Source organism: Rhinolophus sinicus, linkage group LG10 (assembly GCF_036562045.2).
Source record: "Rhinolophus sinicus isolate RSC01 linkage group LG10, ASM3656204v1, whole genome shotgun sequence".
Lineage (NCBI taxonomy): Eukaryota > Metazoa > Chordata > Mammalia > Chiroptera > Rhinolophidae > Rhinolophus > Rhinolophus sinicus.
In genome coordinates this window covers 20,956,358-20,973,961 of record NC_133759.1, presented here as the reverse complement: position 1 = coordinate 20,973,961, position 17,604 = coordinate 20,956,358, and the positions used below count along the sequence as shown (strand labels likewise).

The 17,604-nt window shown below is 39.5% G+C and overlaps 1 protein-coding gene across 6 annotated transcripts in view; it reads left to right on the top strand.

Annotated features, from left to right (window-relative positions):
• Window positions 1-12,873: 12,873 nt before the first annotated feature.
• The window catches only part of CMC1 (C-X9-C motif containing 1), a 71,713-nt gene continuing 66,982 nt past the window's right edge, over window positions 12,874-17,604 (top strand). For 4 of the 6 annotated variants that reach the window (XM_074312728.1, XM_074312731.1, XM_074312729.1 and 1 more), the window contains exon 1: window positions 12,874-13,124. In XM_074312728.1, the coding sequence (XP_074168829.1) occupies window positions 12,888-13,124 (237 nt within the window). In that variant the 5' untranslated portion in view covers window positions 12,874-12,887. The remainder of the gene's footprint in view (window positions 13,125-17,604) is intronic. The other 2 variants (XM_019745228.2, XM_074312732.1) reach the window with 2 other exon arrangements.

Sequence of the window (17,604 nt, the reverse complement as noted above, 5' to 3'; positions counted from 1 at the left end):
TACAAATTTCAGGGAATATCTTCTAGTAGAGATAAAATGAAGCTCCTTATATAAATGAGAAATACTATAATTTCTGAATGTAAGGAATTTTTCACTAAGTCAATTTATTTAGGCTAAGTATAGTTCAAAGTTTTAATTTGAAATTTGACATAGTGGCTTAGCTATCATCTCTTGCATCTGGTTTATAGAAGTTGACAGTTTCTTCTTTTTTGTTTTTAACCTATTGGCTTATGGGAGAAATATATCATCATTTGTACTTAAACCCAAACTACAAAGTAAAAATAATCTACAAATCTGAGAAGGTATATTTCACCCTGAAAGTAAACAGGGGATGCAATTTTTCATGGCTAATAAGTTTTATAATTGGGATACTATATACTTCCTATCTAATTAATGAAGAGTCGTGTTATTCATATCTTCTGAAAATCCAGCCTATGTTGCCCTCTTAATGGTAAATTGAAGAAGCTGTCATTAACAATATTTCACAGGTGGGTTGTGATTGAATTTTTTTTTTTCTTTTCCAGCCCAGAGCTTCCCTCCCCTTATGATTTCAGAGTGTGATAATCATAGTTTGAAACAGAAGTACATTAGATGGCGTCAAACCCTTTGTCTCATGTAAGCCCTAAGGCAAAGGATGAATTGAGGAATGGTTAAATAATGAACCAAGGTTGGTGGAAAAGTGTTGATGAGTGGGCACGAGGTAAAAGGAAAGGTAAGAAGGGAAATTTAATCAGGAGTCTCTCTCCAGGTTATAGTATCTGTAGCTGGATGGGCCATTACTTTAGTGGTTACAGCTAGTTTCAGTGCAAATCAGATCAATCGAAGTGGCTGTGCTATTCTGGTAGGAAGTAGAAGCCATGGAAGCCAGTTAGCAGAGAGCTAGATAATCTAGTCTGAACCTCAAGAAGCAAATGTGTAAACCAAAGAGAATGCTGGAGGGTGCCAGACCAGAGGACCAAGTTCGAATGGAATGAAGGTCAGCTACAAGGACATGTTGACTATAAGAGCTAATGAATGAGGGAAGCTCTGGGCAGTAGCTGAAAGGAGTTTAAATGCTTCCTGGTAGGGTCTCAGATCCAAATAGAATGAAAGGAACCTTATGAAATGTCAGCGTTATCATATCCCACAAATGATTTAAACCTTTTATGAATAATTAAATCAAATTACTTTAAATTAAATATAAAGTCAATATATACTAAATAGCTATTCTTCCCAGACACTGTGAATCATCCGAAATACAAAAGGAGTAGGACATGGCCCCTGTAAGTCCCAACCCCATAGTCTAGTGAAGGAGAAAGGCTTGAAAACAATCAAAAGAAAGCATATAATAAAATGGGGATGTGAACACAGTATGGGAATCATCATCACAACACTGAAAGAATCAGGGCAGCCTGCACAGAGGAGGGATTTGTGACTTGGGTAGGAAATACACGTTGCCAGGGTAGAAAGTCAGGGATTAGGACAGTGCCTAAGTATTCCAGGTACAGTGAAAATATATGGGTAGATTGAAAGCTATATTGGCGTTAGAATGATGAGAGGGAGAGGGAGCCAGAGCTGTGATTAGCCTTACCTGTAGGGCAGTAATTCTCAAGGCCTGCTCCCAGGATCAGTTCCATTAGCCTCTGGGAATGAACTAGAAATGTAAATTCTCAGGCCTCACCTAGCATGAGAAATTCTGGAGAAGGGGTGGGTCCAGTGATCCGTACTTTACTGAGCCCGCAGAAGATTCTGATGTACAATGAAGTGTTAGAACTGCTGCAGGGAAAGGTGAGACTACAGGGAATAATTAAGCAAGGGAGGGATAAGAGCCTATTTTCTTCTTAGGGTGAAAACTAGTCCAAGAATGGAGGGTGGACTAGATTAATGGCTTAAGACCATCACTATTGTAAGAAAGAGAGGCTGAAAGACAAATATCTGTAATGAGAAGATAGGGGTCAGCGTTTGACATGGTGACTAAGGAAGCAATTTGGAGTCGCTAATTAGGAGGCAACCAAATAACTCCAATGTTGAAGTACTGCTGTCTATTTTTAAAGTTTCTTGTATCTTTCATTTCAACATTTTTCTATTTTTCTCTTATTTCTTACATAATTGGGCACAAATGGCAGCATTACTTTAATAACAGGAGTAAAGAAGGCCCTGGAGAGCCTCACAGTACTGCCTAGGGTAGACCCCTGTAAATCTTTGTGTCTTTCTAATAAGGCCTGGAAATCTTTCTGTTATGGTCTGAATTGTGTCCTCTACCCCAAGTTCATGTGTTGAAGCCCTAGCCCCCAATGTGACTGCATTTGGAAATAGGGACCATAAAGAGGTAATAAAGGTTAAATGAGGTCACAGGGTGAAGCCTTAATCTGATAGGACTGGTGTCCTCATAAGAAGAGGAAAAGACACTAGATAACACTCTCTTTCTCTCTCTCTGTCTCTCTCTCACTGTGCACAGAAAAAGGCTATGTGAAGACAAAGTGAAAAGGCGTCTCAGTAAGCCAGGAAGAGAAACCAACCGCGATGGCACTTTGATCTTAGCTTTCCAGCTTCCTGAACTGTGAGACTATAAATTTCTTTTGTCCAAGCCACCCAGTCTTTGGTATTTTGTTTTGGCAGGCTGAGCTGACTAAGACACTACTGTAGTGGAAAGAACATGGCCTCTGGAACCAAATGGTTATGGATTTAAATACCAGCTCTGCCATTTATCAGCTATATCTTTGTGCCTTGCTCTCTTCATTGTAAAATATTGACAATGAAGATCATATTGCCTCTTCTAGTCATTTATTTATTCAGCAATTATTTATCAAATGCTTTGTATGTGTGAGGTACTCAACAAAAAAATTGCTATGTTCCAAGGCTGCAATAGTGATTAAAAGCAAACATGATCCTTTATCTCCTAGAACTTATAATATAGAGAGGGTCAGACAATAATAACTAAATCTCAAAAATTCATGTTAATTTGTAATTATCATTAGTGCTACAGCTTCTGCTAAAGAGATGTGCTTCACTCATGGAGTGTGCCCCTTCCTAGGGTAGCCTTCTATCAATAATTGGTCAATGCAGGAGTACAAAGCTTAGCCCCCTCATGTCCATTCAGGACAATTCTGAAGGGCCATCCTAGCTTCAGAGCTCCTCATGGAGTTGGCTAAGTTGTTGCTATGACTAACCACAGCTCAACTTCTCCATCTGCCTAACCCAGTTTCTTTCCCTTCTTTTCCAAAAGTATTGACCACCAAAGCACACCCTAATAAACTTCCTATGTGTTAATCTCCACCTCAAAATCTGTTTCCTAGGGACACATGCTGCAATATCAGGTTTATAAGGAATATTTATAAATGTGCTCTGTCATCAAGGATGGAAAGTGAAGAGTCTTTAGCTGAACCTGGGGAGTGGGACAGGGGCTCTGCAAAGCCCATCCCTCATGTGTCTGCTCACAAACTAGGAGCCAGTGGACAGAGAACCAGGATGGCCAGGGCAGGTGACACTACTTATTGTAATGACACTGACCAATCACAGATCTTGTCTTGAACCTTTAATAAGTCAAATGGTGAAATGTGATGAGACATGGCCTGAAATTGGAAGAGATAAAAACATCATTTGCACCTTCACTTTACCTATCCGGAGCTTAAGAGTTGGAAATGACAAGACTATGACACAGTCACAGAAATGGGTGGAGATTTGCACAAGATAAAGTGCCTAGAAATAGATTTAAGATAAAAGAACTGAAAAGTACAAGGTAGGTTATTCAGTAAATATGTCTGGGAATATAGTTTTAGAAAAATTGGTTAATTAGTTGGAAAAAAGTAAAGTTAGATATTCAATTCCCACAATAAAATCAAATAAAGAGGGACAAAATAGATATAAAATAACAATCTATTAAAAAAAGAAAATGGAAGAAATATAGAGGATGAGATGGATTATCAATAAGAATTAAATAATGGAATAAATAATAAGTAAAAATACTCCATATGTGTATAAATCTGTCAAATTATTAATAAAAGTAAAAGAAAAAACAATTATAATACATGTCACAAACAGGATAGAAAATGGTTTCATATAGAAAGACAATATATAAATCAGTAAGAAAAATAGTAATAGCTTAATTCAAAATGGGAAAGAATATGGTAGGAATTCATAGGACAATAAAAAGTCTAGTAAGCAGACAAAATATTTATCACTACTAATAAAAATTAATGTTTTAACCATATGCCTGTTTGTATCAATTTAGCAAATACATTTAAAATGACTTTACCTATTGTTGACAATTCATCCACAGAAACTACCACAATAATTCCATTGCTTAGGTATCATCCTTCAGAAATCAGCTAGAGATGAAAGTTTTGTTTTTAGAATATTTATTTCAGTGTTAAATTTAAAAAAAAAATTAGAAACAACTTTCAGTTTCAACAATAGATAAACAGTGAAATAAAGTTTGATACCTAGACACAGCTCACAACAAGAAAAGAACAGGCAAATAGTGGATTGGCATGATCCTGGAGACAGTAAAATGGGTTTTATTTTATTTTGTTTTTGTTTTTTGGCCTGGATTTTTAATGTAGTCCCAATGGCATGTTGCATAGTTAGAGAGAACTTGATAGTTACGGAGAAGATGACAAACATTTACACAGCACTGGAGGAGTTAAGAACATAAACTGAATCAGATTTCCATGTGTTCCCATTCAGTTCTGTTGCTTGTATGATCTTATTTTATGGGGAATGAGGGAACTGTTACGAGTCTTTGTATTAATTACTTGTAGGACAATGTCTTTGAGTAGCAAGGAGCAGGAACCCACTTAAATCAGTTTAAACAAAATATGGGAAACAATGAGCAAGTGCTCTTTTAGTCTAGATTGTGTGCAAGTGGATTGTTTTGGAATATAATCCCAGGGAGCAGGAGTGAGGGATAGGGAAGAGTGAAACCAGGGAGGAGGAAAAGATAGTACATGAATGTTTTACTGTTTTCCACTTCTCAGTTGACCGGAGCTGGAGACCATGAGATTTTGGAGGTATCATACAAAATGTGCTTCAGGACTGTCTTCCAGAGGAATGAAAAGCGGGACACGTTTATCCACGGGATTCCATTCACTATTGATCATGGTGACCCACAGGCATTATTTAACTTCCCTGCACTTCTGGGTTGTATAGGTGTGCCAGCAGAGAGGGTCCCTGTGGATGTTTCAGACAATAGTGTCAGAAAAGCAAGTAAGAGTTACAAGGTGCTGCCAGTTTCACCTGCATGATGATGCTTGAAACCTACAAAGAACTAGTGGTCACGTATAAGAGTTGGGGCTGAGAGGGTTTGGAGCTGTGTACAAAACTGTGTCCTATATAGAAAACTGGTGATTCAAAGAAAAGTGAAGACCCAGAAAGGTAGGAAGAGAGCTGAGCCTCAGAGCAACTACATCCAGAGGTTCAAACTCCATCTGGATTTTCTTAGCCTTGAATCTCTGTTTCTCTGGTTGGGCATCATCTTTTCTTTTCCTTAGAGACAGCTTTCTTTACATTGCATAAAATGTCTCTTAATGGCTTTTATATTTTGCATTTTACAATTTCAGCCTCAGGAGGCAAAATGGTGTACTTATACCCACATCTGATATTTCCTAGGGCAATGCTCCGTTGGCCTGTTTTAGGTCAGGCATCTATTCTTGGACAAATGTGTATGGTTAAAGTGAGGTGTTATGTAAGAACACGAGGACACTGGTAGAAACCACATAATAAAGTAGGGGTGGAGCACTTTCCTAAAGAAGAGTGAGATGCCAATCAGATAACACCAGAAACATGTATTTTATACTCTACCTAAGTGGGTGGCTGGACCAGAAAACAACTCTTAAAGCATGTAGAGTCTGGGCCTACCTTTAGCCAAAGATCAGAAAGGATAAAATAGAGCCTGAATTAAAGCAGAAGTTAGTGACAGGAAGGAAGATAGAAGTGATGCTAAGGAGAAATAATCAATGGACCACGTGACCCATATTAGTTTCACATGGTGCCCTTACAGTCTCCATTAACAGGAACTTATGTAACAAACACATTGCCCGATACCAAGTCCTGTGACAGATGCTAGAGCTGCAATTGTGCATAAGACAGTCTCTCCCCCCAAAGAGCAGAGTCCTGTGACTTAGAAACAGAAATACCTCATTTCTATAAGGAAAAATTCTGTCCACACCTTGGGATCCCTGGCTCCATGACCTAGAATCTAGTTAATAAAATACATCAGTATAAGCACTCTTCTTTACAGAAGACCAAGGCCTGAGTTTGTGGAAGGTCTTCATTTGGACTTATTGCTTCGGACGTGACTGATAAAAGATATCAGAATCAATGACATGGGATTATTTTGTCTGGGCATACCCCTAGTGAGAAAGCACTGACACTTGATAGCAATTCTCAGCTTTTGATTTTCTTCCCCCTTGGGTCTTGTCTGTATGGCTACAAATAATAGAATCCGATAGAGCTCAACCGTATTCGTGGTTCATGATGGCATGATGGTCACTCTATACCTAGTCAGTAAAATGCTGTCAATTAGGACTCTATTTGTCTTTCTATTATTGAATACCTAATGATTCTTTAAGGCTTACTTTAAATATAAGCGTTTATATAAAGTCTTCTGTAATTAGAAATAATTTTCCTAATCCTCTAGGTACCCACATTGTCTTCTCTCATATTGGACTGTAATTATTCATATGTCTCTCTCCCTCTAGACTCTAGAGTTCCTTAAGGGGAGGGACTTCATCTTATTTATCTTTGTTTCCCCAGGACTCAGCACAGTGTGTAGCACATAGTAGGTTCTCCAGCTTAGGGGAGTTGTGGATAATGAATTCAGAAAGTTTGTCCTCTGTCAGATGAACAGTGCAGAGACATTTGGTGTAAGTCACTAAAGTTTTTCTGACTTTATTTCCTCTAATTAAGCAAAAGACCCTTGTGATGTTTTCAGTGCAGCTGGCCATCTAACTAGAATTTCACTGTATTTCAGACTCAGTGTAAAACAAAAAACACTGCTGTTTTTGTTTGTCAAGTTTTTCAGCTCTTGTGAGAAGTTCTACAAAGGATCACAGAATCTGCATAAGACCAAGATAAGAGAACTCCATGTAAGTCATGTCACAGTAGTATCATTATCTTTAGTATTATTGCATTTTTTGGGAATAAGAGTCTCTGACCCCAGAGAAAATTGTAGTCTGTCTGAAAGGAGGCCACCGGGAAAACAATACACAGTGAAAACAAAAGATAAAATATAGAAAGCCTTCTGCAGAGGTGAGAGGTGATTTTTTTTCACACTTTTTTTCTCACGTGATAAGTGATAGGTCACACTGTTAAATCTCCTTTGTTCATTTGAAGGGTGTTTCACATAAATCTGATTTAAACATATTGTTACCTACATTTCAGTCCTGAAGGCAGAGTAGCTTTGAACTATTACATTAAAACAAAACAAAACAAAACGAAAAACCAACAAAACCTGAATATAGTGCAGTAATAGTTCAAAAGAATAGTTTTCTAAAAGAAAAAGGTTTTCATGACAGTAACAAAAGCTAGAATTTATGAATGTGTTACTATTTGCCAGAAACCACTCTGAGTGTTTGTCAATCTCAGTCAATCATGCAGGGATGATGTTATTGAGGAAACTGAGGCTGAGGAGGAGAAATGATTGATCAAATATAAGTTAGAAGTAGGAAAGCAGATGTGTAGATGTATAAAACAACACGAGTGAGTATCATAGCTATAAAGTTGAACAAAAGAAGCGAGATTTGAAAGACTATATACTGTATGATTACATTTATATAAAGTTCAAAAACAGGCAAAACTCACCAATTCTCACGGAAGTCAAGAGAGTTATTACTTTTCTTGGGTAGGGTTTGTTTGACTAGTAAGGGTTATCAAGGAACATTCTGACTGACTAGTAATGTTCTATATCTTGACATGGGTGGTAGTTCAAAAATGTATACACATGTAAAAACTCATTCAGCTGCACAAAGATTTGTGCCCTTTTCTGTATGTAAGTTATATCTCAATAGAAAAAGTTCAAAAATAAAAGGAGGGGAGAGAAATTATACTTTAGCTCTGTTTGGTTACAAAGGCCCTCTCGTTCCTCTACCCTTTCTGCAATGTCTCAAATTTTTAAACACAGAATTTTGTCTGTTTTCTGGGATAGTGCACAGAAATGTCTCCACATATTCTTTAAGATACTGTTGCAAATAAGTTCATATAGTGGGAATGGCAGAATACAGGAGTCTGGTTATGAAAAGGTGATGTAGTAAACTGGAACGAGTTTATAAAGAGTTTTGTGAACCTTATTAAAAGGAAGGGTTTGGATTTTCTTTATCGGGAACCACTGAGAGATTTTATATAAGACATTTTATGATCATATTTGCGCTTGTGGGTGAAATGGATTAGAAAGAATGATGGCAGGAGGAAAAGTCTAGGAATAAAGAGCAAGTTAGGAGGCTGTTATAGTCATCTCTGCAAAAGCAGATAGATCTAGGACTAAGAGTTTTGACTGTGTGGATGAAATAAAGATACGTTAAGGAAGAACTGAGCGGATGCTGTGATCAGTTGGATGTGGGCAGTGAGAGACAAACAGGAGCTGACTGAAGTGGCCAGGTGAAGCAGGCCCGATTCAATCACCAGGAAAACAGGGACAAAGTATATTGCTCTGGGGAGAGGTTAGTGAGGCAAGTTGTTAGGGCTCTAGCCAAGTGATTTGAGATTGAAGGAATGGTTCTAGTCCTTATTAAAAACAAACAAGCAAACAAAAGCAACCAACCAACCAAACAAACAGATAAAAAACCCAAGAAAGAATACCACCACCACCAAAAAATCTAGACTGTTATAGGGTGAACTGTGCCTCAGAAAATTCATATGTTGAGGTCCTAAGCCCAGTACTTGAGAATGTGACTATTTGGAGATAGGGTCTTTAAAGAGGTAATAAAGTTAAAATGAGGTAATTCGGGTGGACCCTAATCCAATATGAATTGTCTTCTCATTAAAAAAAAAAAGAAATTAGGACACATACACACATAGAAAGAAGACCATGTGAAGAGACAAGGAGAAGATGGCTACCTACAAGCCAAGGAAAGAGTGCCTCAGAAGAAACCAAACCTATAGACACTTGGATCTTGGACTTCTACCCTCCAAATGTACTTAAATACATTTCTGTTGTTTAAGCCACCCAGTTTGTGTACTTTGTTATGGCAGCCCTAGCAAACTAATGTAAGTGTCCACCTGGACCTAAGGGCTTTCAAATTGGAGAGGGCACACGATATGGGGGGAGGGGGGTCTGAGGGCTAAATCATGCAGCTCAGAAAGCAGTCAGGGCCACCAGGGCCCCTTGAATAGTGATCTTCTAGCCAGGAACTGGTTCCAAACTCCATCAACTGGCAGGGATGGCATTTCTAGTGTTCTTCCAAATGTAATTCTCGTCAGCTCAGTGATAGGATAGAGCAGAGCTACAGGTGGAAAATCTTTAGTTCTGATCTGGGCAGAGTTGGAAGCAAGCAGGGGATTACTGAGCACCCCAGTTTGTAAAAATAACCAACTGGATATCAACATAGAGCAAAAAAGAAATGCTAGGTGTAGTCAGAATTGACTTGATAAACAATTAAGATATTTGTACTTGCACATTCTTTGGATATTAGACTAAGAAATATTAATGTCTAGTCTACATACCTTTCTTTGCCTTCACTTATATCTTCTACTATGGATTGACTACTGTCTTTGCTCCCTTGTATTACAGCAACTTCCTCCTACCTGGTCTGGCTCAGTATTGCTCCCCAGTAATGAGGATCAAGGGCAGATCATTTGAAACAAGAATGAATGTATTGCCATGATTTTCTTATTTGTCTGTACACATTTGAAAAGGAATGGAATCACCTGGAAATTTTACCTGACTCCTTGTTCTACTCTCCAAAGTTTAATTGTATAGATTCTTCTTTTGCAATTACTCTCACATTCATTCTTTCTGTTTACATTTCTACATATTCTAGTTCAGGCTGTTTTGGGATCAGCCTGACCTACTACAATAGCCTTCTTGCTGTTCTGCTTACCTCCTGGCTCTCTCTTCACCCCTTAAATCTATCCTGCAGAAAATCTTTAGAAAACATCACTTTGACCACAATGCCATTTTTCTACTTGTTAACCTTCAACAGCTACTGACTGCCTATAATAACTACTTCAAACATCCCTCAGCCTGTTTAAAGCTTTGGGAATCCGGCCTCCTCTAACATATTTCAGTCTCATTTTCATCTACCCTACCTTCCCAAATACCCAAACACATGAAAGTAGCTTCAGGCATTGCCCCCTATATGTCTGCCATGTAGCCTTGTGCTTTCACCCCCCACACTGCTGCTCATATGTTTCCATTCCTTACGTACCGCCCTTTTCTGCGTCCCACCTATCCTTCAATAACATCTCAAATCCTAGACAAACCAAGATGCTTTTGTTCTTGTTTTTCTTCTAGCATGACATGCCTTCTTCTGTGCTTACCCAGGCTACCTGGCCAACCATAATTTCTACCTCTCCTTTGCAATCTTTCCTAATCAACCTGGCATTAAATCCTTTGTGAAAGGCTACTGGGAGGCCTTTAGGTAACAGATATTGTCCAAGCCCTAGGGATCATGGTTGGATAATACATAGTTCCTAATTTCCAGGACAATATGCTCTCCTCCCTGTTTATGTGTCTATTGCAGTTATTGCCCAAAGACTTTGGCAATATCAAGTTACTAATAACGTGATATCTTAAGAAATTTCTTCTGTTTTGAATTGCTGCTTAAATTTCTATGATTTCACTTTTTTTTTTTTTAAAAAAAAAAGGCTTATGTTTCCCAGTTAGATTGTAAAGACTTTGCTTCCAAATGATGTGGTTTAGTATGAGAGAGGAGAGGATACACTATTATGTAACAGGCATTGAGGTGTTATTTTTCCTAGTGCTTCTCACATGTTTAGCAGTCCATTTTATGGGACACACAAAATCCATGATTTTACAGATATTTACTGCTTAGGATAAGGCTAAAGTGGATAGTGCCCATTTAAATTTTTTAAAAAGTGAGTTGATTTAAATAAAAACATTAAATAAGTGGTTCAAGTGATACTCAGTTATGGCAAAAACTATAGACATTGTCCTTCAAATACTGAAACAGTATTATGTGATATCACATTTATTTCTCACAACAACCTTGAAAATTAGAAACTAAAGCCCAGAGAAATGTTGGAAGTTATTCAAGTCAGAAAGCTAATAGGTTGTGATGCAGGTTCAGGTTCAGAGACCTAGGTACTTGGACTAAAGCTCTCAGAATTTCCCCCTTTACCATGATGCTCTTTTGCATACAGGAAGATTTAGTTTAATTACTTATGTGTGTGTCTGACTTGTGCTTTTTTTTTTTTTTTACCCCAGCTCATGTCCTCAAAAAGATTGACTTTCTAAGTTAAATTCTTCACCTCTAGAAAAATAAAAGAGGCACCAGAACGAGTTTGGTGTGTTTCTAAGCCCATTTATAAAGCATACAAGGAAAAGGACCTGATTTCCTGCCTGGCTGAGTGAAACATTAATTCTTCACTTTGGCACCTCAACCTACAGCTGTAATAAGGGCCGTTATGCCCAAATAGGCCCTTAAACGGAAGACCTGCTGAGCAGAGACCCACTTTCCCAGCCCTGCTCAACTGCGTCGGCTTTTCTGCCAACTGACCAGGCTGAAGCAGCAGCAGGGGAGGAGGGACTGCAGGTAGGTGGGGAGGGGATCATTTTGAAAGCCCTAAATCCCTCGTAGGATGAAGCAGCTGCTCCTTGTTTTTCTAACATCTGTCCCATCTGTCCCTGGCTGCACAGCACCCTTTGGAGGTTCGAGCTTACTAAACGTGGATATGACAAGGAAGAATTTCTGAAGGCTGGCTGGTGAGTGGAAATGAGCATAATTGCCACCCAGAAAGTTTCTTCTATTAAGAGGGCAGTTGGGGTTCTTAAGGAGGATGGTTAACACCTTACTTCATTTTTCTTACAAAACATACAGCTTTAATTGACAGAATCGGGATTTGTAACATCACCCAAATTGGACGACACGCCCTGAGGATATTATTTCATAAAACAGAGGTACCCCAGTGCTCAATTTTTTTAGACACTGAATTTTTAAAATTTTATTTTATTTTTCAATTACAGTTGACATGCAATATTATTTTATATTAGTTTCAGGTGTATAGCATAGTGGTTAGACATTTATATAATTTATGAACTGATACCCCCCATAAGTCTAGTACCACCTGGCACCATACCTAGTTATTACAGTATTATTGACTATTCCTTATGCTGTACTTTACATTCCTGTGATTATTTTGTAATTACTGATTTTTAATTTTAAGCTCCAGGGATGCTACAGTCTGCTGATTTGAGAGAGAAATAATGATACTGCACTCACTATATCACCTTTATGGTGGAACAGGCTGTGCACATTTCACATGTGTGACATTTATCACATTTAACAGTGTGTTGCTTGTATATGACTCCTCTGCCAACACGGTGCTTCTCGAGAATGGGGACCTTGCTTTTATTCCATTATTTCCCTCTAGTATTTAAAACCAGGGCTGGAATCTGGCAAGCATGAAATAGACATTTATAAATGAATGAACAAAGGAAAAGTAAAGGAGCAGGACGATTCATTTGGTTTTCCGAACTGGGTGTGGAAGGAGGGACTTAGACTTGGAGTCACAAAGTGGGGGTGGTGCGGGGACAATCCCAAAGGCTCACAGCTCCTGTTTGTGTCACCCCAAACCCGGGCGGGTTAGCGGGTGCCTCAGCTCCGCCCAAAGCGAGTCTGCGCAGGTCTTCTGAGACGGCTCCGCCCCCAAGGAGTGCGCAGCCACGCCCCCTTCCCAGTCATTCCCACTGCGAAGTGCGTTCCACTCATTACAGGATTAGGGGCGGGGCCGCGATGGCGCAGGCGCTGTGGGCGGCGGAAGTAGCAACTGGGAAAGGGAAAGGGACCTGCTGCGCTTTGCGAAGGGCACCGCGCTCCTCCCCCCGCTCCTCCTCCTTGTCCTCCTCCTCGGGAAAGCTGTGGGCACCCGCACGTGCAGCCCAGCCCAGGCTCCTCCCTTCCCCGCCCCCTGCCCGGGAGCGGCCAGGCGGCTGCCTTCCTCTGTCGCCGAGATGGCGCTCGACCCGGCAGGTACGCGGGCGGGAAGCGGGGGTTGTTGAAGAGTCTCCGCTCGGGTCTGTAACCGCAGGCCTGCGGGTTGGGGGCCCGCCTGGGAAAGGTGCCGCGCTCTGAGGCTGCACTGCTTCCGCAGACGTCTTCTCCCGCCTGGCCAGCTGCCTGAGAGTTTATGACCAGCCCCAGCTTCTTCCATGCGGCCATCGGTTGTCTCCCAGCTCTTTGGGGTTAGGGGTCGGTGAAAGGCGTTGGGTTCTTGTCCAAGCTCTCGGCCGTATGTGGTTTACCAACATGTTCCTCCTTAACGGGACTGGTTTCTTCATCGGCACCTTGTTTTTCTCCCCTTTGGGGCACAGACTGCTTTAAGTATCTGTAGGCCAACTTAAAAACAATACAAAGGATCCATCGCTGTAGCAAGAGTCAGTTTCTTTGGAAAGGATCCCCAAAGTCTTCATCAACGTTATTTTAACTTAAATGCTTCCACCCCACCTGCATTTACAGCAGTAATTTGTTCCCCTCGAATTCCCGTCCTTAACGGAGGAAGCTCACCTGAGGCATCTTTGCTTTAGGATGTACATGTAAGAGTATAGTTACGAGAACGTCATTTTTGGAGGGAATCGTAATTGGTGTAGTCCATTCCTTTCATTGTATGGATATGAAAACTCAAAGCATTGGAGAAATGCTTCGAACCTATGGAGATTCAGCAATGAAAAAGTTACTTTGGTGGCCCTCGAGAAAGAAAAAAAATATTTGTAGCTGACAAATAATACATTTATTGAACACTATTATCAAGCAAAGGGGTCTCAATTGTCTCAGTAGATTGAGGCCTATGTAATTCCAGTATGCATGTGGTGTGGTAGATACTATGATCTTCATTTTACAGATTAGGAAACTGAGGCTGAGAGAGGATAAATGAATTCGAAGCATAATAGAATTTCGGGAACACACAATGATCATACTAGTATTGGGCCAGGTGATTGGATCAGGTTTGGCGAAACAGTTAACAACTGATCTGGGCGTTGAAGGACAGCATTTCTAGTGAAGCTGGAGAAGATGTGGCAGCATGAGCAAATGCATAGGCAGTATAAAATATGCTATGTGACGTTTGGTTGCAGGGTGAATACCTTGGTTTGATTAGTAAGGTAGGAGGGGTGTCAGTAAGGGGTGGGTAAGTTCAGACTGGAAACTAGATCGAGGCCTATATAATTCCAGCATTTCTGAGCTGAAGTGACATTTGAAGTAATCTCGCACAGATAAGAAAACAGACTCGGAGAGCTTAAAGGCTTTTCTATGTCTGCATTCTTAAATTTAGACAGACAAGGACATTTAGAAAACAATCTTCATATTTGTCTCCACTTTCTTACTGTCCAGAGACTTTTAACCCACTCCAGTCTTGTGGTGTGGCATGCCCACGGCCACACAGCTAATTGCTGGTAGAACCAAGTCTGGTGGAACTCAGATAACTTCCTTTTCAGTCCAGCACTACAGGTGTGTAGACCCTGCCTCCATTTGAGTATTGATTAAACAACTACATGCCCAGTGCAGTGCCCATTATACGCGGTCTGACAATTAAGTTTGCGAACTCATCCTAGAAAAAGTGCTACATACCTCATTGCTGAATATCACTATGGTCACCTTCGAAGCACTCCCCTTGGGAAGCTATGCACTGACACCAGTGCCTAGTCCACCCTTTGAAGTAATTTGGAAACTCTTTCTAGAATGGCCATCAGAGCTGTCATCAAAATGTCTTCCTTTCAGTATTGTCTTTTTCTTCCAGTAAAGAAAGAAGTTATTGGGGGCTAGATGAGGTGAGTAGGGAGGGTGTTCCAATAGAGCTATTTGTTTACTGGCTAAAAGCTCCCTCACAGACAGTGCCGTGTGAGCTGGTGCATTGTTGTGATGCAAGAGCCATGAATTGTTGGCTAAAAGTTCAAGTTGTCTAACTTTTCCACGCAGCCTTTTCAGTACTTCCAAATAGTAAACTTGGTTAACTGTTTGTCCAGTTGGTACAAATTCATAATGAATAATCCCTCTGATATCAAAAAAGGTTAGCAACATTGTTGCAACAAGTTGGCGAACTTAATTGTCAGACCTCGTATGTCATATTTTCTAGGCCCTAGGAAAGGTATAGAGGACAAACAAGATCCCTGCTCCCCGGCTCCAAATAGAGCTTGTATCTAGTTTTAGAAGAAGACCAACAGCCACCTCCCCCGCCCCATAGACACACACTTATACTGCTTTGATAAACATTATGAAAGAGATAAGCAGTGTCCTATGGTAGGTGGTGGAAAGAGAACTAACTACTTTTGGTAGAGTGGTCAATGAAGAGCTCTATGAGGAAGTGTTGTTTGAGTTGGAATCTGAAGGACAACAGGAAACAGTCATGTGAAGAGGTAGGGAAAGAGTATGCCAGGCAGTCAATGTCACAAATGCTTAAAATATTTGACGGAATGAGGGCTAGAGTGTGGAGATCCATAAGGAAAGATGCTGGGAAAGAAGGCTGGAGGTATATGCTTGAAGGCTATGATAAGAAAGTGTTTGGACTTTCTTGGATGTTATCAAAAGCTTTTGGAGGCTTTTAAAGAGGCATAAGGTAATTTTAAAATTTTAACAATTTATGTCTTTGCTACCCTGGCTGCAGTGGTAACATGCATTGTAGAGGAATCTTGAGTGGAAGCAGGGAGACAGAGTAAGAGGTGGTAGAAATTGTCAGGACCTGCTGTTGCATTGAATAAAGGTCGTGAGGGAAACGGAGGCATTAAGGATAATTCCTAGGTTTTTTACTTAAGCAGCTGGGTGGATGGTAATAGTCAAATCTAACAACATGCTCATTGGAAACTTTGACAGAAGCAGGGATGGAAGCAAGATTGGAATGGAAAAAGAAAGTGGGGTCAGCGATTAGGAAGAGTTTTAGAAACAATTCCTTATCTGTTTAAATTCCAGAATACTAATATATTGAAGCCCCTTTTTTGTTTTTATTTTATTTTTGTTTGGTTCATAAGTTGAAGCATAGGTTCACATTTTGGTGTTTCTCTTGCAAATATTTCTTTTTACAGTCCACAATGGTATGTGCCCACACTGAGTAGATAGTTATGCCAAATGAGGTTTATATAGCAAAATTTGTTTTCTCATTTGTTTATATTACATTTTTTGAAGTCTCTGTACAAGTTTGATCTTCATTTGACAGTAACTTTTAAGTAACTGTAGGGTCCATTTTTCTCAAGAAACTCTGTACCTAGCAATGAACTGCAGGTTACATACTTATATGTAGTTTTATTTAAACTATTTTTCTTTTTGTTAACGTAAAGGAAATAACAGTACTTTCTGTAAGTTGATCAACCATAATTATGTTCATTATTTTCTCTACTATTTGAGTGCAGAGAAAAAAAGCTAGAGAGAATCCAAAATACCCAGGAAAAGTGGCTGTGGAGAGAGACTAAATTTTTAAAAAATACCAGTGCCTAGGTTGTATTCCCAGATATTCAGATTTAATTTGCCCCAGGCTCTGACATTTTAAAATATTCCATAGACAATATAATATGCAGAGTAGAGCCGAACCACCGTTCTGAACGCTTCCAGTTTTATTGACTAGTTTTTCAGCTTTGTTTGAAAGTTTAATCTTCTTCCTATTTTCAGAAGAAGTTCTTTACATCTTTAGCCATAAATAGGACCTTTGATTGTATAGTAATGATTGAGAAATACACAGTGTATCTCCTTCTCCAGTAATAGGACTTTAGCATAGTGAGTCTTAGTCCAAGTTAGAGCTTCTTTATCAATTTATAAGTCTTTTTACAAATATTGTACATTTTAAAAATCCAGTAAAACGTAGGTCATTGGAAAATTAAAAGTGGTTTATTTTGAATGTATAACCCACGGTCATCTATAGAAACAATGTTAAAAGTGGTGCTTGTTAAAGTAGCATTTTCAAAAGGGTAAAATTATTTAATTACTCATGCAGATAGAAAATGAGTACTTGTTGAAAGTTTTCTTCAACTTGTTAATTAGTGAGGGAATCAGTAAAATGTAAAAACAATTCAAAAAACATTTGAGAACCTAGCTACGTACAGTAGACAGTTTCATACATTGCTGGCTTAGATAAAAATGGTTAATTTGCAACAGGGCCATAAACGAATCTTTGTTGTTATCTTTTCCACTGGTCAGAAATTATTTCTCTCTCTATTCGACAAAATTCTAGAAGTGAAACTGCACCTAACAAGTTGTAAAACAGCCCAGTAATGGAAAGTCAAGCCCAGTGCTTGTCCTGAAAGAACACCCAGGTAGGCGTTTGCTGTCTCCAGATTGTAGATACATTTTCTGAAATGATTACATTCCCAGATGACAACTCACAGGAACTAGGCCTGATAATTTTTATTTCTGACTTTCTCTGGTAACTAGAAGAGATTCCATTCTCCCTTCTTTTCCCCTCTATCTTTCCCTCTTTTAGCAGGGTAGGAAGTTGTCCTTCCCCCTGTCAATGTGGATTTGTTTTCTACTT